This window comes from Gavialis gangeticus, unplaced genomic scaffold, assembly GCF_001723915.1.
Source record: "Gavialis gangeticus isolate Ggan-Ray unplaced genomic scaffold, GavGan_comp1, whole genome shotgun sequence".
Lineage (NCBI taxonomy): Eukaryota > Metazoa > Chordata > Crocodylia > Gavialidae > Gavialis > Gavialis gangeticus.
Window position 1 is genome coordinate 2,458,729 of NW_017729018.1, and position 21,257 is coordinate 2,479,985.

Here is a 21,257-nt window from a genome sequence, read left to right on the forward strand (position 1 = left end):
GAAGGAAGGAAGAGGCTTTACTTTAGGGGTGTCAAACATAGGGCCCATGGGCTGGATCAGGCCTTCAGGGGCATGGTCTGCCACAGAATCCAGGGACCTTGGGCCCTCGTGGACATGGACGTGGCAGGAGGGTAAGCGAGGGCTGCTACAGTCCTGGTCACTCTCCACCTGGTTTACTCATCACTAGTGCCATGGCCCTATCTCCTCAGCCACCCTACGGTGGAGCCATCACCTCTCGATGCTTCGTAGCAAAGCCAGAGCTGGCACTGCAGCACAGGGTATGTGGTGGTGGCAGTGGCAGCTCTGGCAAAGAGCACATTGAGGAAACCAGAGCTGCTGCTGCTGGGGCTGGAGCTGGAGGTGCTGCTACTGCTGCCATATGCCATTGGGCTGGAGCCAGAGCTGCTGCCACATGCTTCGGGCTGGATCTGGCCAGCAAAGAGCCCTTTGGTCTGGATCTGGCCTAGTTCATGAGCCAAATTTAACACCCCTTCCTTACTTAATGGATAAATCCATGCATAAATAAATGACTACTTTAGTACATGAATGAATAGCTGATGGCAATAATAACTGAAAGCATAACACAAAAAGGGAATGAGAGAGAAAGGTTCAAATCAAAGTTTTCCCTATGGTGCTTTCCCTGCAGTGAGGATCACTCGTGTAGATGTATCTCCAAGTGGAGAGTAAGGCAAACCTTGCATCTCCCTCTGTGTTTGAACTCAGCCAGATTCTGCGCCCCCCAGCCAAGACGCAATTGCAGTGGAGTCTGGAACTCCTGGCATAATGCAGAGCCAGTCTCAGTTAGGGTCTGTGCAGCACCATGCGTACAAGGAACCCACTACTTCATCAGGACCTGTGCAACCCTCAAACGATGGAACCCATCTCTTGCCTGACATTTGACTGGACATTCTCAGGCCTAATAAATTATGGCAATAACCCCTCTGTATTGTTACAGGGCTCGGCACTGACAAAGATGGAATATGGGAACAGCACAGAGGTGACAGAGTTTGTACTGCTTGGGTTATCACAGACCAGAGAGGTCCAGCTCTCCCTCTTCATGTTCTTCTTTCTCTTCTATGTCATTATTCTGCCTGGGAATGTCCTCATCATCCTCACCATTCATTGGGACCACCACCTGGACTCCCCCATGTATTTCTTTCTGGCCAATCTGGCTTTTCTGGACCTCTGCTACTGCTTCGTCACCCCTCCAAAGATGCTGGTCCATTTCTTCTCGCACCACAAAGTCATCTCCTACAAAGGTTGCATAACCCAGCTTTTCTTCCTCCACTTCCTGGGGGGGTCTGAGATCAACCTACTCATGGGCATGGCCTTTGACAGGTACTTGGCCATTTGCAAGCCCTTGCACTACAGCACCATGGTGAACAAGGGGTTCTGCTGGGCCCTGGTGGGAGCTTCATGGGCAGGAGGTTTCATTCACTCCATCATCCAAGTCATTCTTATTGTCCATCTCCCCTTTTGTGGCCCTAATGAGCTGGACAACTTCTTCTGTGATATCACCCAGTTGGTTAAGCTTGCCTGTACCAACACCTACGAGATCGAGTTTGTGATGTTTGTCAACAGTGGAGTCATCACATTGGTGTGCTTCCTGCTTCTGCTGATCTCCTATGGGGCCCTGCTGGTCCGATTGAGGGCAGGCTCATCCCATGGGAAGAGCAAAGTAGCCTCCACCTGTGTCACCCACATCATCATTGTCTTTGTCATGTTCGGCCCAGCCATCTACATCTACTGCCGGCCCTTCCGTAACTTCCCCATGGACAAGGTGGTGGCTGTCTTCCACACCGTGGTCTTCCCCCTCGTGAATCCTACGATCTACACATTAAGGAACAGGGAGATCCTCAGTGCCATGAAGAGGATGTTGGGTAGATACGGGCTCTGGAGAAGGAAATGGAAGTGTGTCCAAATGTAATGTGTTAGGAATGGAATATTGTTGAAGTCCGGGAAAAAAAAGCTGAGGTTGGAGTTGCTCCAGAGCTGCCTTCTAGTTATGGTGTAAAGTCTATGAAGTAAATCAGTGGAGCACTGCTGAAGTATGTGTGAAGTAATGGTGTAGCAACTTGGTAATTTCTGGGGACTAACCTGGTAATATTCATAGTGTAATTTTGCTGTGATTTGTATCTTTGTATATAATTATTTTGCATAACTTATTGACAAAATTTCTGTGTCCTTGGAGTACCTCTGGAGCATCTCTGTCATATGCATAGAGTGTCTCTACAGTATTTGATGACGAACCTAACAGTAACTCTTTAGTATGTATTGAGTAGAGCTATATTCTAAATCTATATAAGCCATGCAGTAACTTCACAGTAGTAACTGTGGCGTAAATCTACAGTATGGGGCGGGGGGAGGTGTAAATAGCTGTAATAGCTGTGGACTAGACATGTGGGTAAAAATCAGATTTTACCTAAAGGCATCCAAGTGCTACTTACACTTTCAAAAGTAGTTGTGTATGGGGCATTTTTGTAGCTTACTTATTTCAGATCCTGTTCCCACCTGTGCACTGAGTCTATTCCATTTACCAAAGAGCCTGTTAGTCACAGGAAAAGGCCAGCTAGCGATTGATTGACATTGAAGAAAAAGGGGTCGCTCAATGACCTGACAGTTCTGTCGCTCATTTAGGATGGGGGAGAAATTAGTTTCATTCTTTACCTCGGAGGATATGAACTCACCACTCCCACAGCCCAAGTAAAAGCTTCAAAGGCAAGGTTAAATGATGCCCTGGCCTGGCCCTGGACTTACATTAGGCACCTATACATGTGCCAGGTGCATAAACAATGCCTTTATCCTGATCAGAACAGCTTACTGCTCCCAGACCCTGAGGTAGCTCATTGGGGACTTTTGTCATTTATCTTAGAAGCCTAGAATCATAGAAAATGAGGGTTGGCAGGGACCTCAAGATGTCATCTAGTCCAAAGTGAGACCATCCCCAACTAGATCATCCCAGCCAAGGCTTTGTCTAGCCTGGTCTTCAAAACCTCCAAATATGGAGGCTCCACAACGTATCTGGGTAACCTGTTTCAGTGCTTTACTACCCTCCTAGTGAGAAAGTTTTTCCTAATATCTAACTTAAACTTCCCTTGCTGCAAACTGAACCCTTAGTCTTCTCTTCTCCTAACTAAACAGGCCCAGTTCCCTCAACTTTTCTTCACATGTCATGTACCCCAACCCCATAACCATTTTCACTGCCCTCTGCCAGACTCTCTCCAAGTTGTCCACATCCTTTCTGTAGTGGGGAGCCCAAAACTGGACACAGTACTCCAGATGTGGCCTCACCACTGCTGAATAGAGAGGAATAATCACATCCCTTGATCTGCTGGCTATGCTCCTACTCATACAGTCTAGCATGCCGTTAGCCTTGTTTGCAACAAGGGTTCACTGTTGGCTCATATCCAGCTTATTGTCCACTGTAACCCCCAGGTCCTTTTCCGCAGAGCTGCTGCTTAGCCAGTTGTTCCCCAGCCTGTACTGGTGGATGGGATTGTTCCAGCCTAAGTGAAGGACTCTGCACTTCTCTTTACTGAACCTCATGAGATGTCTTTCAGTCCAATTCTCCAATTTGCTGAGGTCTCTGAATACTAGCCCCACCCTCCAGTGCATCTACTACACCCCCAGCTTGGTGTCATCTGCAGACTTGCTGAGGGGGCACCCTACCCCATCTCCCAGGTTGCTGATGAAAATATTGAATAACACCAGTCCCAGGACCAACCCCTGGGGCACTCCACTTGATACCAGCTGCCAACTAGACATTGAGCCATTGATTACTACCCTCTGAGCCTGACAATCCAGCCTGCTTTCTATCCATCTTATAGTCCATTCATCCAACCCAGACATCCTTAATTTGTTCACAAGAATGCTGTGGGGGACCATATCAAATTCACCCTAATTCAAAAGCTAAATTACATATTACTGCCTTGCAGTGGGGCTGGGGGGATTAGTCAGGCAGGGACAAGCCCAAGCCTGAGCTTATCTGCTTATCTTCTCACACCTCAGGGCACCCTTCAAAGGTTCTTGCAGCACTGCCCTCCCCTCCCCCGTGGTGCCTGTGCCCCCAGCACCTACCCCCCATCACTTGCCCTCCACCGTATGCCTACACCCCATGGTGCCTGCCACCCTCTTCTTGGTTCCCTCTGCTGCCCAGTTGCCAACACGGCAGCTCTGGCTCCAGCCCTTAGTTGGAGCTGGAGCCTGCTGGGCAGGGGCTGGAGCAACCATGTGCTCCATGGCCCAGGCTGGAGCAGGGCCAAAGTTGGGCTGGAGCCATGATGGAGGGTAGGCACCAGTGGGGGGAAAGAGGAGGCAGGGGGTGGCAGGGCAGAGGCTGCAGTTCTGTCTGTGACTCCAACTCCAGGCCCATGTTGAATGGCAAAAAAACCCTCATTTTGGATTGAAGTAAATTTGATAATTTCCACCAAAACATATTTCCAGGTTTGCTTAAGAGAATATCATAGGTCATGTCTCACATAAATGCTTTAGTAAGTCCAAATATATTACAAGTATTATGTCCCCCTTCTCTACTAGGCCTGTTACCTTGCCACAGAAAGAAATCAGGTCAGACTGACCTGACTTATTCGGGACAAATACTACCACTAATAGCTATCACCCTGTTATCTTTTAGGTGCTTACAAATGGACTGTTTGCTTACGTTTCCAGCATCTTTCTGGGACATGATCCTGGGCTGACTAGTATGTCATTCCTTGTCTCATCTTTATCATGCTGTTTTTCACACTTCACCATTTCTCCGCTAGTGCTCAGAGATAATCACTGCATATAAGTGATCTGAACTGCTCCTGAGCCAGCTATTCAGTAGTGCTAAGGAACAATTTAGAAACATTTCCAAAATTCAAGCACTCAAAAAAGCTGTAGCATCTCTCTTCACAGGAACTGGTTTATCAGCAGCACACACTGATGGACAAGTGCGAGGAGTAGCGGTGCTAATTGAAACAACAGGCCATAAATTTGAATCCCTTTGGTGGAAGATCTTTGTGTTGTGTCAATATTTGAAGTCTGGGCCTTGCAGAAGTGTGAAAGGAAGGTACAGTGTTAAAGTAGTGCAGCACCTCTTAAGTGACCCTCCGTCTCACCTTGCTGTCTACTCAAACACCACCAAGGGAGATTTGGCAACTCATGGTTTCTTGACACCGCTCAGGATTTTTTAGTGTTTGGGGACTGGCAGTACAACGATTATTCCATTAGGCCCTTTAGAAAATCCATACTGGACTTCATCAAAAGAAAAAAGGATGCTGAGGCTTCGTTTCTTTTCATGTCAATTGCTGAAGAACAAATACCGCAAGATCCACCACACGTAACTGAAAGAGCTGGCGATAGTGAACAGTAAAACAAAGCACACCTTTAGGCTACTTTAGGGCTGTAGCTCAGGTCCCTGTAGGACATAGGGTGTACTACATGGATCCTGTCTCCTCTACTCTGCAGGAGTTTGCACTGACTGGTATAAGGGTCTCTTTTGGCCCAAAGAGCTGTGTGCCTTGGTTTCCCTATCTAGACAAGAAAGTAAATAGCCATATGTGCAGGTGTTTGATAAAGTCATGTTATTTACCAAGATCCCTCTCAAAAAGCCCCAAAACACCTACCTGCAATCATCAGCTCCTAACAATGCCCTGAGTGGCACAGTATCATTCCTGATAATTAATACTTTGGGGAATGGAGCTCACAAACAGCACAAACTCTGGGGAATGGAGCTCACAAACAGCGTACACCATTCTCCTTCAATGCCAAGGCTGTTATGGTCCATCTGGCCCAGCATCAACTGCCCTGAAATCCATCTCCAGACCAGGCTGCTCAACCACAACCTACCCACTTTGTCCAATACTATCCCCTATTGGCTGTCTCGAGCTATGAGGGACATTATAGCACTGCAGCAAGAAGAGGCTTTCAGTGGGTAGAGGGGTGTGGATAGGAAGGACCAGGTTCCTAATCCCACCTTTTCAAAGGGACTTTAGGTAGTGGGTGGCCCCCTGACCCTAGAAGCTATATGGTGGGTGGAGGGATTAAAAGTTATTTCTTACAGACCTGAAATGGGTCTCAAGGGTTAGGGACAGAAGTTGCACATAAACCAGTTTAAGTAATCAGAAACTGGTTTAAACCTGTCACAGAACAGAAGTTCAGTGCACATAAACCAGTTTCAAAATGGCTGAAACTTGAAGATGAACCTGGTTGAATGTAGTATCAGACTTAACTGATTTCAGTCAAACCGGTTTATGAAACTTCTTTCCCAGACCCCTTCCTGGTTCAAGTTAAATCACAACCCCCCCAGCATGCTTTCCAGCCTTGTGCTGGGTTGTGCTTTCTGCTCCACCAGAGAAGAGCTGGTGGGGGCAGACAGGGACTACCTCCCATCTGGGGCCAGGGAGGGGGGTTAAACTTCCCTTCCCCCCAGTACAGAGCTACTCTGCCCTGCTAAAACTTACTGCTGCCTGCGACTGTGAATTACAAATCCCAGAGGCACCTGGAAGCAGGAAGAGGAAGTAATGAGCAACCCTGCAGAGTCCTGCTGTTGTGTTCTGGACTGCAAGCCCCAGGGGCAGCAGGAAGAAGTGAACATGCAGCCCATGCTGGCTATGTGCCAGGGAGCCCTGCTATAGCACCCCCTGGCTTCTGGCCTAAGCCACTGCAGGCATGTGGCTGCATAGCCTGAATCAAAATGAACATGTCCACTTGTTTCTCAGTTTAATCTCTGCAATTTAGACTAATTTGCAAAGACTGAATGGATCCAGCCTCGGGCTTTTTGACTGCCTGTACTTAGCTAAGGTGGGCACAGTTTGTGAAGTGGAACCTCACAGTTCAAAGCACTCATACTTGTAAACAGTGTCAGATCACAGCATGTGAAGCCTGCTGGAAAGAGAAGCCTGGGGCCCTGGATCACATCTAGAAGCTGCTGGAGTTGTTCTTGTTCCTCTCTCTTCTAATGAAGGGGTGTCATATCATCCTGCCCAACGTGTTGCCTGCTGCATGCGGTGAACGGAGCCTATCTGGCACAGGCTGCACCTAGCATGGGGCCATTCTGGAGTGCACGCTACATGTGACACCCATGTCAGACAAGCCCTGCACACCAGATCCAGGGCTGGCCTAGATCAGGCCCACAGATGGACCTCCCATGCCAGATCTAGTGTGCAGGGCCAGGCTGGCATGGATGCTACATAGAACAAGTGCTCTGGACCAGCCTCATGGCTATGCACCGTGTACCATGAACTGATTGGTCAGGTTGGTATGGGCTGTTGGGGTTCTTGCTTTCTTCTGTAGCAGAGAGTATGGCCTTCTACTTATGAAGCTGTAGCACGGACTGTCCCTGATTGGGTGGGTTTTGAACCCATGGTCATTATTGCTAAAAGTCAGATCATCCTCCACCTGAACTTAAACTGAAATCTACTACAGCACTGAAGTTGTTCCCATAAAGTTTGTTGTGTGCAATATCCCCTTGCCCGTTTACAAAGAGAATGGAGATTCCCAGAGCTGGACAAAGTTTCTCAAGTGAATCTTTTTTTTTTTTGTTTGCTCAAAAATTCTGTCTTGGATGACCCAAATTGACGGTTCCTTTAAACTGTTTCATTCTGAGGTTTAACATTTCAGTGTTGAGCCAAGCAATATGTAAGTGTCTTTAAGGTTGTGCACCTCAGCTACTGCTGAATAGGGTTCTGGGTGCCTAATTCACTTTGGCCCCTGCGAATGCTAGCAGGAATCCCAAAGCTGAAGGCAGTTGCGAACCCCCACAAAAAGTGTCTTCCACTAGCCTGGGGAAGCATTTAAATTGATCAGCCAGCCACTAGAGACGGACCAAGAATCATTCAGCTATGGTCGTGATCCACTGAGCACTCCCAAATCCCAGCATGCCCTAATAGCACTCCCTACGTCATGAGGATCTCTCTGTCCCTCACAGGCAGGCCCTGAGCACATGCATCAGGAACTGGACTGCATACGGTTCTTCACAGGTGCCCAAAAGATAAAGGCTGTGCTTTTCAAGGAGTCCTAAGGGACTCTGGCACTACTATGCAAGGAATCGCTCTCTCTCTCTCTGGCTGAAATCAAACTGAAATGCAGATCCCCTCCCCAACCTCTGGCTGAGGAGCATGCCCAGCAACAAATAAGTGATGCTATCAAACTTTTTAATAACCCCCTCTGCAGCTCTTACTGCCACCTGCACTGTGCCCAATGGATTCAAATTTTTTTTTCTCCAAGCCAGTTTGCAGTCATCTCCTGCCTCTCTCCCCACACCATCTCTGCAGTTGATATACCAACCCCACGGACACTGATGGCAGGAGAAGCAGGTCATTCCATGCTGGGGTCACTGCAGAAGACGTGATTTCCCCAGAACCCCCTTTCTCAGGTTTGCAGGTGAGTAAGAAGCCTCTGACACTGTGGGGCTGGAAAGTGGTAGGGGAAAAGATCATTCCTGGTGGAAATGGGGGCACTTGCATGGGCACTTGATACACTGAGGCTGAGAATTTAGCTCGTGGTAACTATGATGGAGCTGAATGGTTGAGGTCGCTATTTAAGCCAGCGGAGGTTGAACTGGTAGTACTGAGGGCAGATGCTGGTAAGGTGCAGCTCAAATACTGGATACTGGCAAATCTGAACCGATGCTAATTAAATAATGGCTCTGTGCACCATCAGTCAGAATCAGCTTTAATTGAAATGCTTTATTATTAGTAGTGCTTCAAGGCATAAAGCATGATGGAGGCTTCCACTATGTCGGGCATTATACCAACGCTGGGCAAGATCATGGTCTTTGTTATGCCAGCCAGGTACTGCCTGGACTTGGACCAAGAGGAGGTCCTATCACGCCAGACACTGCACTGATCTGCTCTTGACTGAGATCAAGCTCCCACCTGGAGGTTCAACTCTTCCTCTGCCTGTGAGAATTCAAATCTTCCCATCACATCTCTAACAAGCATGGTCTGAATACTAGGCTGAAGGCTAGGTGAGGCATTCTCCACTCCTCTCGCAGCAAAGTCAGAATTGATTGACTATGAGACAGCATGGAAGTGAGTGGGACATTCTGACCTAGTAGTTAAAGCCTTTGCTTGTGAAGGTTGATCCCCAATGTGGTCCCATCTTCCAGGACAGGAAACTCATTTTAAACTAAATAGCTATTGATAAAATACATGAGCAGTCCCTGTATCAGGGATCACAATTGAGGACTCCCTTCTCCTTCATGAGTGCCCAGATCCTCCAGGCTACGTCCTCACTCACTTTGTTATTCCCCTTTTCCTGCAGAAGCTCAAATACATTTCTGCAGCCTGTTTCAGCTGCACCAGGAGGAGTGGAGAGTGACCTACCCAGACTAGCCTGTAGCCTGGTGATAAGGGCCTCTCCCAGGAAGTGTGCTTTTGAAAGCCCTCCAGAAGCAGAGAGTTAAACTGGAGTCTCCTACTTTCTATGCTAGTGCAGGGAGCACGAGGTTATTGCAAAAACAGAAGCAGGGGCAGTGGCAGCAGTGTTGCAAAGGAAGTCCCAGCCACAAGTGCAGCCCTGACCACCTGCCTCCCTCCCTCCCACCTTGCCTCTACCTTGTGGGTCACTTTAATCCACTAATTCTTATTCCTTCCCAAGCTGATACTGCAATGTAGAAATCCTGACTCCAAAGAGGTCAGAGCCATCACGGGTGAGTCAGTGGCTTGGAGCTGTGCTGTGCTGTCAGTGCCCTCTGCAGTGCTCCCCTCCACCTTGGAGCCTACTACTCAGCCACATCTCCATTTCCCTCACTGCAGTGGGGCCAAGGTATGGCAGGCAGCTGGCTACTGGGTGGCTGAGAGGGAGGTGGTGGGGGTGAGGGAGGAAAATCTGGTAGTATGAAGCCACCATCTGGGTTGCAAGCTCCTGCCTACTCCAGCTAAAGGCTTCTGACCTCCTTACCAGACCACAATCCCCTCCCAAACGTGGGAAGGTAGGACACAGGAGGCCAGGACCCCCTTTTATCACTTCTAATGTTGTGACCATTTTATCAAAAGACACCTGATTAAGTTGCAGAACTAGTGTAATGCAGCACCTTGTACTTCAGGCTCAATCGAGACTAGGGTACTGGGAGGGGAAAGGTCCCATACCCTCTTCCCCATCCTCTGAGCTATGCAGTTCCTGTTGGCATGAGCCACATTGGAGCCACATCTTCCCTAGGGGGAAGCCCTTCCTAAAACCCATCCCCATCACAAAGTTGGAGCAGAACCAGGACCTCCAAGCAGTATCCTGTCTTTCAACCTGTTCCCAATTCTTTTCCTCCAGGCCAGAGTGGATGGAGCAGAGTAACAACTCAGTGGTGTCTGAATTTATTTTGCTGGGGCTGTCCCCTTCCCAAGTCCTCCAGCTCCCATTCTTTGTGGCTTTCACCCTCCTTTACATGGCTACTGTACTGGGCAACCTCCTCATCCTTTTGACTATCACCAGCAGCCCCCACCTCCTACACTGCCCCATGTTCTTTCTGCTCTCCCATCTCTCCTTTCTGGACCTGTGCCTTGCCTCCTTTGCCACACCCAGGGCTCTCTTGGGCTTCCCGTCCCATGACAAAGCAATCTCCTTCCAGGGCTGCATGGCCCAGATATTCTTCCTCCACTTTTTTGGGGGTAGCGAGATGCTGCTGCTCATAGCTATGGCCTACGACCGCTATGTTGCCATCTGCCGGCCTCTCCATTATACCTCTCTCATGAGCCGGTGGCATTGTCTAAGTCTGGTGGTGGTTTCATGGTCTGGTGGATTCCTCCATGCCACCATCCAGCTCGCCTTCATGATCAACCTGCCCTTCTGTGGGCCCAACCATGTGGACAGCTTCTTTTGTGATATCCCCTTAGTCATAAAGTTGGCCTGCACCCGCACAGATGCTCTGGAAATCATAATGGTGGCCAACAGTGGCCTTATGTCCCTGGTGAGCTTCCTAGCCCTGCTGGTCTCCTATGGCTTCATTCTCTCTGCTGTCCGATCCCGGTCCTCAGCCGAAGGTACCTCCAAGGCTTTCTCCACCTGCTCCTCCCACCTCACAGTGGCAACCCTCTTCTTTGGACCTTGCCTCTTCATCTACTTGCGCCCCTTCACTCGCTTCCCCATGGACAAGGTGTTGTCTGTTTTCTACACTGCCATTACCCCTCTGTTGAATCCCATCATCTACACATTAAGGAACAAGGAGGTGAAGGCAGCAATGAGAAGGCTGTGGACTAAGAGGGGAGTGTAGGTCTCCTTCCAGGTTTCCCTCATTGTGAGAAGAACCCATCATGGGAGGCCTAAACTGAGCTCAATCCCAGGCAGGTTGGGTCTGAAATTGGTAACTTCATGGCTGGTTGTGTCACACACTCAGCATCCAGCCATGTAGCTACAGGCAGGGTGGAGCTGAGCAGAAGAGAGGGACTGTATAGTCCAGCACCAAGGGCAATGTGTTTTACTTCCTTTACTTACTCTGAGTGTGCGGTCCAGGATCCAGATAGCAGGTGGGTCAAGAGACAGGGCTCCTGGTTTCCATTCTGATCTCTACAAAGCAAGTCAAGTCTTGTTGGTTAGAGTTAGGGGGTTAGAGAACCAGGACCACTTTAGTTCATGACCAAGATGTGAGGAGGGTAGGGACTTGGAGGTGGGAAAATGAGAGCCAGGACTCCTGGCTGCTAACACTGGCTCTGCCACAGACACGTGGGGTGACACTGCCATTGAGCAAGTTCCTTCCCTTTCATGCTCCATTTGCTTCTTGAAGCCTTTGGGACCTGGAGTGTCTCTCACTATGCTTCTCGTGCTCAGCACCGTGGATCCTGATCTTTGTTCTAACTTGGAGGCTTAAATGTAACGCAGCAGTAATCTCCATACGACAGCCCCCGTCATGAGCTGGACAAAGTGACTGATGTCCAGAGGCTATTTTAGGAGGGTGGTTACCGTTGGGATTTTCTACGGGGCCTGTGTGATTTAAGCATTCAAATCTCCACCACAGAGACACTAATTATTGAAACACTTTGCACTGGACATTGGGACCTGTAAGCACTAATGTACTACAAATAACTAATGTATAGGAAGCAAAAGCAATGTCAAGATATTTGCCTAATAAATACCTCAATGAAAATTGTTCCCAGCTTCCTGGTCTTTCATAGACTCTTTTGAAATAGGGGAAATGGGAATTTCTAAGGTGAAAAAAAATGAAAGTCCTGACTTATAAATAAATTTCCCTTCACCCATACATTTTTGGATACAGTTTTGTTGGGGGATATGAATTAGGTCATTAAGAGTCTCTCCTTTCCACTTTCTGTTTAAGGCAACTGTGTTCTCCCTATCTAGCCCCACATTATTCCATTGTTTCAAAAGGAAAATATAGCCTTTCATTTAAAAAGTTTATACAGTACAGAGGAATTGGGCACCCACATCCAGTCTACTGATGGGTATATCTAATGTGCAGTATTCACCTGTGTCCCCCTACATGGGTTTCAGGCTCTTCCACCCCCCATTAACAAACAAAGCCCTTTGGGGCTGGGGGTACAAGATGATTTAGACTCTGAACCCCATTTCCATGATGGCTACCTCCTTGGTTGACATACTGGCACTGAACCAGGGACACTCCAGAGTGAAAAGGCTGAGGGGCAGATGCACAAAGGAGCTTCGGGATTACAATGCACCATGCTGTAAATACGAGCCACCCAGGGAAAACACATCGTTTGTAGGATGCTCTCCTGCCCTTCTGCTGAAGCCGTCAAACTTTCCACTGAGTAATTAAATATGCATGAGAAGTTATTCCATTGCTCCTGAATAACTGAACACTTTTGCAGAGCAAGATAGAGATGGAGCTTGAGTATGACTCCACAACCTGGGGGGTTAAGTCTAAGAGCTAGAAAAAGAGAGATCTAGAGTCCAACCCCAGCTCCACTGAATACTTAGAATAAAGCATGCAAGGCTCTTTGGGTAGAGGTGATATATTTTATTAGACCAACTAAATAGTTAGAAAAGAAGTTAAAGGTGGGTCTTACCAGGCCCATACCTCCTCAAAAAGGAATTCTTTGCTGGTTACAAATCAAAACCAAATGGATATATTTTCTGATATTCCGTTACCCTAAAATGACCCTAAAAAGTCAGGATATCTATCTCCCCCACATATGGCTCCCTCACCTGGCCAATATCTCCACCTCATCTAGATAATATGTCCCCAAGATGCTGCTTGGTTCCCAGCCATTCCTGCATCTCATAATATTATCTTTCCCCCAAAAGTGATGCTCCTTGTCCTAAGTCTCCTCATAGCTGACTTCACCTCCTTGTTCCTCAGTGTATAGATCAAGGGATTGAGCATGGGGGTAATGATGTTATAGAGAACTGAGACCAGCTTGTCGACCGAAAAGATGGAAAAAGGCCGGGCATAGATGAAGATGCAGGGCCCAAAGAACAAAGTTACCACGGTCAGGTGTGAAGCACAGGTGGAGAGTGCCTTGCGACGCTCTTCAGGGGAGCGTATCTTTATCAAGATGGTTGTGTAGGAGGTCAACAGGATGATGAAGCAGCTGGTGGAGATCAGCCCACTGTTGGAGACCATGAGCAGTTCCACCACATAGGTGTCAGTGCAGGCCAGCTTGATCACTGGTGGGACATCACAAAAGAAATTATCCACATGATTAGGCCCACAAAAAGGTAGTTGCATGGTGAGTATGGTCTGGACCGTGGAATGGATCAAACCTCCCATCCAGGAGGCCACCACTAGGCAGATACAAAGGTGCCTGTTCATGATGCTGGGGTAATGGAGGGGCTTGCAAATGGCTACATAGCGGTCATAGGCCATAACGGTGAGTAGGAACATCTCAGCCGCCCCCACAAAGTGGAGAAAAAATAGTTGGGCCATGCAGGCATCATAGGAAATACTCCTTCTTTCAGACAGGAAGTCCATGAGCATCTTGGGGGCAGTAACTGTTGAGTAGCACAGGTCCAGAAAGGAGAGATTGCCCAGCAGGAAGTACATGGGTGTACGGAGGTGGGAATCAGTATTCACTGTCACCATGATGGCAAAGTTGCCTACCAGTGTAGAAATGTAAACCAAGAGGAAGACAACAAAAAGAGCAGCCTGGGACTGTGAAGTTGGAGATATGGCGGCCAGGAGGAACTCACTCACCCTAGTTTGGTTTCCCCACAGCCGCTCCATGTGGCCTTAGGCAACTGGGTGGGAATGACCTGGAAGGAAAAAGGTGAAATGAGAAATAAAGGGAAGGATCATGTGGCCTTGGCTAAGGCTTGACTCATGCGTTGCTCCCACTGGAATCAACGGGCATGGTTCTGAGACCTTTACTGAGACTTTACTTCATTACTGAAACCAATGGACAACCACCTGAATTGCATACTCAAACCATATCTATTTTTTCCCCCATTACAGTCCACACCAGCCTGAAAAGTCACAAGAAAGATGAACTGGGAATTCTCCTTGTCAAGAAGAAATGTGATATAATTAGCATGGCCAAAACCTAGTGGGGGAATTCATGGGGCTGAACTGTTAGATGGACAAAAGAGCCATAATTCCACTATCAGGGAAGAGTATAACTTTGGCTAAATGTCTGTCACGCTTGAATGGTGAAGTGATGACAAGAGTAGACATTTTATAAGGGAGTCTAAAGACATCAAGTAAACCCCATGGTCAACAAGGCTGAAGCTAATAAGAAGGACCTCCTAGTAATAGGGTTGGCCCTTTACTAGGGATAGATGATAACATTGTTAGTAACAATAATGCAAAACAGGCAGAAGTGTGGAGCACACATTTCTGTTTTGCATGTGGTAAGAAGCAGGATGAGATATCTTATATCATATGAGACTGATAAAGGACTTGAATGAGGGCAGGGGTGAATCTAAAATCTTACTCTTTTCCTGCCTTTGGATGCCTGATTAGAAACTGCATGGAGACCCCCAATGTTGTATTTGAAAACCTAGAGTGTTTCATGCTTTTTTTCTTTTAATATAGGCAGAATAACTTCTGTCAAACCCTTAAATCTCATGCCTTGTGGCTACCAGGATCAACTGAGACCCAAGAATAATGCTCTGTTCCACCCTAGGGGGATTCAAATTCCCACCTCTCGCTTCCCAGAAGGGCGCTCTAACCAGCAGGCTGCAGGATTTCTTACTTCTTCACAGCTGTTAATACACTAAGCTTCACAGCTTCCCTTCCGCAATCAGGGAGAGATCCCAAGTATCCTGGCCCTGAGCCCTTATTCCTACACAAACCCCCTTGGGGTCCCTGTTGCTGGGGTAGGAAGGGGGATCCTGGTTCCTCAAGGGGCAGTGAGCAGGGATGCCTGCGAGGGAGCTAGCATGACCCCCCTCCCAGGCTCTCTCTGACTCGGTGCCAGCTATAGAGAGGTGCCCCAGAGCTGGCCTAGGTGTAGCAGAGCCCCAGAAGCATCTCTGCCAGTGTTGGGTCCACTTGGGACAGCGGCTCCAGCGGGCATGATCCTCTTTCCTACCGCTGCTCTCTGCCCATCGCTCCATCCAGTGTCCCTCACTACCTCCAGCTGCACCTCATCCCCACCCACATTGTCTGAGGGTGATGCCGGTGGCCTCCTCTCTTCTAAACCCTAGATCCACCCGCAGCACAAGCATCCAGTTTCCTCCCAGAGCTGAGACTAGAGCTCATGAATCCTAGCTCTCACCTCCTCCTATTCTAACCCAGCCCTTTACTGTGCTAGCTCTGTAATAAATACATTTGAAAAGGGAATAAGCACTGAGCTTTCTCCTTCCTGCCAGGGGATGAGAATCTGATGCACTTGGAACAAAGCTCAATAGATGAAGGAGCTGCTTGTGAAGAATCCCATTCCTTACCTGAATCACAACTGAACAGGTGGTGATATTTTGAAGGCAGTCGTCTAGGAACATGAAAGAGAAAAAAAGTCCTGTGGAATCAGGAAAGAAAAACTAGTGATAGCCATCTGCTTTCTTGCGGGATAGTTTTTCATGGAAGTGAATCCCAAACTCTTCGGACTAACGACAAGTCAGTACCACTCCACTTGCCCAGGTTCGGCCTTACCTGAAATACTTTCCCCAATTTCCGGCACCATATTTTTAAGCGGGATGAAGAGAAATTGAAAAGGAGCCAGACAGAGGTAGTCATAAAGATGAGAAAAGGTTTGGGAAGAAGCTGCGAGTAATGTTTGAAGGACTGAGGTATCTTAAGCCTGGAGAAAAGGAGATCATAGAGGAGCATGATAATGGTTTTTCAAATATTTGAAAGTCTCCCATAAAGCAGAGAGGGGAAATAGAGGACACAGAGGACAGCAAAGCAGATCTCCATCAAATCTTAAGAAAAATTCCTATCCGTACAAGCAGTAAGACCATGAAACAACCTGCTGAGGGATGCTGTCGAATCTCCTTCTCTGCAGGTCTGCAAGGAGACGCTCTGTGATATCTAGGAGCAGGGAATCGTGCACGTCTGCAGTGGGTTGGACCAGATCCCTGAGGATTACTATGTGCCCTTCTCATCAAACGTTTAACAAACTGTACGAGGGAGAGAGAGTTTTATCCTCAGACTGGTCATTATGGCCTTGCAGTCCGTCACTGGTGTAACTGGCAGCTCTCCTTGTCTTAACTGCTTTCACGCAGAGCAGGACTTCAGCCATGGCTATTCGAATCCTCTGCAGATTTCCAGTCTCTTTCATCAAAGGACCTGGAGATTTTCAAAATCTTAATGAGCCCCTACCTTTTCCGTGACACTTTTCATCTGTAGGTACCTGGGCACTTTATGAAGTGGGTCAGTATGCTCAACCCCATTGCACAAATGGGGAAGCTAAAGCACGCCGAGGGAAACACACATGCCCAAAGCATCTCTGCTTGGCCCGTTGGACAATACTGCTCAGCAGGGCGGCGCGAAATTTCGCCGGCTGTTTCGTTTCACGCTCAAAACAGCGAAACTGGAATGAAACGAAGGGCTTTGAAACAGCCTCAAAACAAAACGAGGGCAGTCGAAACATTTCGAAACTCAAGCTGGGCTCGCCTTCAGGGAAACAAAAAGTAAGGAGAGGGAAGAGGGGAAGGACTGCTCTCATATCGACTGTGTAGCTGGCCAGTGACTGTGATCCTTCCCCGAGGTCCCTGCCAATCCCAGTGCTCTGGGGAGGGATGGAAAAACTGCATAAAAGGCAGCACTGTTTGAACTGCCCTGCTTTCTGTCACCCATGTCATGAGTTTTGTTTGCCAGCAGCCCGAGGTGCAGTTTTCCAGACTCCCCCTGCACCCATCTCCTTGAAAGCTTGCGGGCTTTGTGGTCTCAGCAGGGGATAACACGCCTGCATGTTTCATCTGAATCAGGCAAGAACTGACAACGTTGTAGGCAGTTTTGCGCTTCCCATTATAGCCCATGGGCGAAACAGCGAGACAGTTTCAACGAAACAAAACGGAGCAGTGCTTTCGAAATGAAACCCTGGCCCGTTGACACGGAAGGCAAAACGAAACAGCCCTATGTGCTCAGCACAGACTGAGATTTTTGCATCTTCAAATCTGTCCGAGACAATTCACAACTTAAGACATGTAAATCATTTCCTTCCCAGCCAATTGAATAAGACCGACTCTAAGAACTGTGACTCCCTTTCCACTCCAGCCTATTCGAGTCGACCACTCTCCTAGAGCTGGAAATGAAACCCAGGAGCCTTGACCCCCCAATTTCCTCATCCCCTGCTGGCCTAATTACTCAACTTCAGTCTTCTCCTAGGACTGGGCATAGAATTGCGAGGTCTGGGTTGCCGCTGGCCGCTACCTGAAAATCGATGCAACCACACAAGAGAAAGCTCTTTCTTCTTAAAGAAAATCTAAAGTGAAAAAGGATTCAGAGAACCCTTGACATAGCACATTCCCACACCGACTGATTGGTGATGGATTTATGTAATTAAAACTGAGACTGCCCACAATACCCCCAATTGCCAGTGTTTTTCCTTCAGCGAAGCCACGCTCACCTACCGTCTGTCATCAGAACTGGTTGCCTGGCTGCTTTGGAAACAGCAAAAGAAACAACGATTTACACCCCGGAGTCTTCTTTCTTGGGTCCAGTCCCCAGGAACAGTTTATGCCTCAAGCCATCACTGAGTTGCTTATAACTGGACCCTGATATCCATGGTACACGTATATCCTCCCTACCAAAACTAGGGATCAACTTGCTACCCTTTCCAACCCCTTTTTGACCATTTCTAAGTCTCACACTGATCTCCTATCCTTGAATGCTCTGTAATACCTCCTCCTTGTGTTATAAATGTTTTCTTGGCTCAACTTCACATTTTCTGCCTTCCATCCAAAGTTCCTTGACTTGGAGTTATGAATAGACAAGCCTAAAATATTTGTGTGTGTAATGTAAAAAGCAGCAAATTCCAGCCTCCTAAAAGGAGAATATTTTTTTCACCAAAGTAGCCCTGGGGCACGCACTCAAATGCTAGGGTTTGGGTGTTTTGTTTCAGCTCCAGAGTTCATAGGAAAGTTGGACTGGAAGGGACCTCACCCGGTCATCTTATCCAGCCCCCTGCTCATGGCAGGATCAGCTCTGATTAAACCACCCTGGTTAAACATCTGTCTAACCTGCTCATAAATGCTTCGAAGCATGGAGACTTCACAGTTTCCCTAGATAGCCTGTTCCACTGCTTGACCACCCCGGTCAGAAAGTTTCTTCTAATCTCCTACCTAAATTTCTCTTGCTGAAAGTTGAGGTCATTGCTCCTAGTTCTGTCCCCAGTGGCCACAGAGAAAAGCCCATCTCTATCCTTTCTATGATCACCTTTAGGTAGTTGAAGAGGGTTATCACACCCCCCGCCTCTCCCCGTCTTCTCTTTTCCACACTAAACAACCCTAGTTCTTTCACCCTTTCCTTATAAATCTTGACTCCTGGACTCCTCATCATTTTTGTGGCTCTGTGCTGGACGCTTGTCCTTGCTTAATCTCATCTGCTTAATTGTGGACCATTTCTTCAGTCTATCCAGGCCTTTCTGGATCCTAGCCCTACCCTACAGAGTGTCTACAACTCCCCTCAATTTAGTCTTGTCTGAAAATTTGCTAAGCAAATCCCATCATCCAAATTATTCAGTCCCATCATTCAAACTCAGTCCCATCATCCAAATTATTAATGAAGATAATCAACAACACTGGACCCCAGACAGGGCCCTGGGAAACCCCACTTGACACCTCCCCCCACATAGACAGTGAACCATTGATGACTGCTCATTGAGCATGATGATCCAGCCAGTCCTGTATCCACCTTACAGTACTTTCATCTAGTCTGTATTTTCTTAGCTTGTTAATGAAAATGGAATGGGGGATAGTGTCAAAAGCTTTGCTAAAGTCAAGGTATATCACAGCTCTACCCCCTGCCCCCATCCACAGAGCCTGTCACCTTATCATACAAGGAAATCAGGTTGGTTAGGCATGACTTGCTCTATGCTGGCTGTTCCTGACTACCTTGTGAGTTTGAGTCTGAGTCCCACATAAAAATCAAAACAGTGGGACATGAGTATATTCAATCTAGAGGATAAAAGGTGGGCAGATATGATGCTAAAACACTTCAGTCCCTTGTGTGCACTGGCTGTAAAACCTGGCGTGTTAGTCCAGTGGCCTGCTAGGCTTGTGCAGACATTGGATGTACTGAGACGGAGGACACAGCAAGATTCCCAAGCTAGCACACATTTCCAGGGACAGCAGGAAGATGGACAGAGAGACTCTGACACCATTAGGAGCAGATTTTGCACAGAACAATCAGTCCCTCTCCAGCCTCACAATCTTTGTGTTCAAAGGGTATTTACCAAAAATCTCCAGAAAATGGGCTTGGGAATAGAAATTCACAATTCTACTAAACAATAAAAAATCTGGACTTTCTATAAACAGTGGCTTTATGGCTCATTACAACCTAGACATATTGCCATAAATCTCCCTGCATTTCACAGGTAGTAACTACCCTCAACCACTAACGTTAGACTGCATATTCTTCTTCTCTTCTTTTGTCTTATAAAGGCTCCTGTTAATACCTTTTGACTCCTAGTTCAGATCCCTCCTCCATCACTCCAAGCAGACTCTTTGCAGCTGCATGGAGTCTTTTCTCTGATATCAGCTCACCTTGTGTCTGCCTCTCTCTCTGACCTGAAAAAGGACCTTTGAGGCTTGAAAGCTTGTCTAACAGCTCTCCCAACTACACAGGTAGTCCAATGAATGATAAAAATGTTGTCACTGCAGACATGCCCTGTTCATATGTTCTGCCTATAAAGCATCTACTGCCACTAGGAGACAGGAAAGTGAGCTAGATGTACCTTTTGTCTAACATGGTATTGCACTGCTGTCCCCTTCTGTCATAGTCCTCCCCTTACTCTGTGGCTGCCCATGATCAGCAGTACACCCCTAGATTTGGTGGATTTGGGGTCTGATTCAGCATCACCGTATTTGTATTTGAATGACCTATATTCACTACCCTCATTCATAACTTATGTACCTGACCAAAATGTCCCCACCTATTCATTACCCGTCTAAATAGACCCATTTGTCTCAGTTCCTCTTCGTATCAAGTCTAAGGAAACTTGGGGAGCTGGGAGTCAAGGCTCCTGGTTTCTCTTTCTAGTTCAAGCAGTGCAAAGGGTTAGGACATGGGGCATATGAATTATAATGCCTGGGTTCTGTCTCCAGCTCTCAGAAAGGAGTGGGGGCTGTTGATGTAGAGCAATGTAGGGTGTAAATCAGGCCTCCTGGGTTCTGTTTTTGGCTCTGGGAGGGAAGGGGATGGAGCTATAGGGTTAGGACAATGAGGCAAGAGACTTCTGGACTTCTGGATCTTTTAAAGTAAGTGCAGGCTGAAAGCAAGGAAAGGGAAGAGTCACAACCCTATATTCTGTTACTAGTTCCAGTAGGGAAAATAGTCTGAGAGATCAGGACTCTGGAGGTGGTGGAGCACTAAACTTTAAATATATCCTGCTACTAATATTTAAAAACATAAACCATGGACTCTGATGAACTAGCAACAAATAATTGTTCCATTTTAGGGTTTTATCATGTACTCACTTCCCATGAAAAGATGAAGAGAAGACCCATGGTGATTGTATCTTGAGGCATTGCTCTAGGTCTGTGTCCTTGCTTCGTCTGGCTTGACCTCCACCATTGATATATTAATTCATGTCAAGATCAGTGAATGGTTTCATTATGTGGGATGATTCTACGTAGTGGCAGAGTATTGCCACACTGGGGCTTCTGGCCAGGTGCAGCTGAAAGTGTGGTCCCAGAGGGAATTATTAACAAGTGACAAAGCCAAATGTATTATTCTTCAGAGGCCCAAGTGCAAAAAACTCTTTAGAGGC

At 47.5% G+C, this 21,257-nt stretch overlaps 3 protein-coding genes across 3 annotated transcripts; 2 read left to right on the forward strand and 1 right to left on the reverse strand.

The window, feature by feature from the left end:
• The first annotated feature begins 973 nt into the window (after positions 1–973).
• Positions 974–1,927, forward strand: LOC109294674 (olfactory receptor 4N2-like). Its single transcript, XM_019513122.1, has one exon. The coding sequence runs from the start codon at positions 974–976 to the stop codon at positions 1,925–1,927; it is 954 nt and encodes a 317-aa protein (XP_019368667.1).
• A 6,919-nt stretch (positions 1,928–8,846) lies between these two features.
• LOC109294676 (olfactory receptor 4Q2-like) lies at positions 8,847–14,110 on the reverse strand. The gene is made up of 3 exons (XM_019513123.1): positions 13,227–14,110; positions 10,074–10,104; positions 8,847–8,996 (listed from the first exon to the last, which is right to left on the reverse strand). Exons 1-3 carry the CDS (start codon positions 14,108–14,110, stop codon positions 8,847–8,849), a joined length of 1,065 nt encoding a protein of 354 aa, XP_019368668.1.
• On the forward strand, positions 10,256–11,188 carry LOC109294759 (olfactory receptor 4K3-like). The gene has a single exon (XM_019513215.1). It carries the CDS (start codon positions 10,259–10,261, stop codon positions 11,186–11,188), a length of 930 nt encoding a protein of 309 aa, XP_019368760.1. The 5' UTR covers positions 10,256–10,258.
• Positions 14,111–21,257: the final 7,147 nt, after the last annotated feature.

Coding starts and splice junctions, on each gene's coding strand:
- LOC109294674 (XM_019513122.1), top strand. CDS start 974: ATGGAATATGGGAACAGCACAGAGGTGACAGAGTTTGTACTGCTTGGG.
- LOC109294759 (XM_019513215.1), top strand. CDS start 10,259: ATGGAGCAGAGTAACAACTCAGTGGTGTCTGAATTTATTTTGCTGGGG.
- LOC109294676 (XM_019513123.1), bottom strand. CDS start 14,110: ATGGAGCGGCTGTGGGGAAACCAAACTAGGGTGAGTGAGTTCCTCCTG. Junction 10,105..13,226: donor CTGAGGAACAAGGAGGTGAA/GTCAGCTATGAG, acceptor TCATGCCAACAG/GAACTGCATAGCTCAGAGGA. Junction 8,997..10,073: donor CTCAGAGGATGGGGAAGAGG/GTATGGGACCTT, acceptor GCTGTCTCATAG/TCAATCAATTCTGACTTTGC.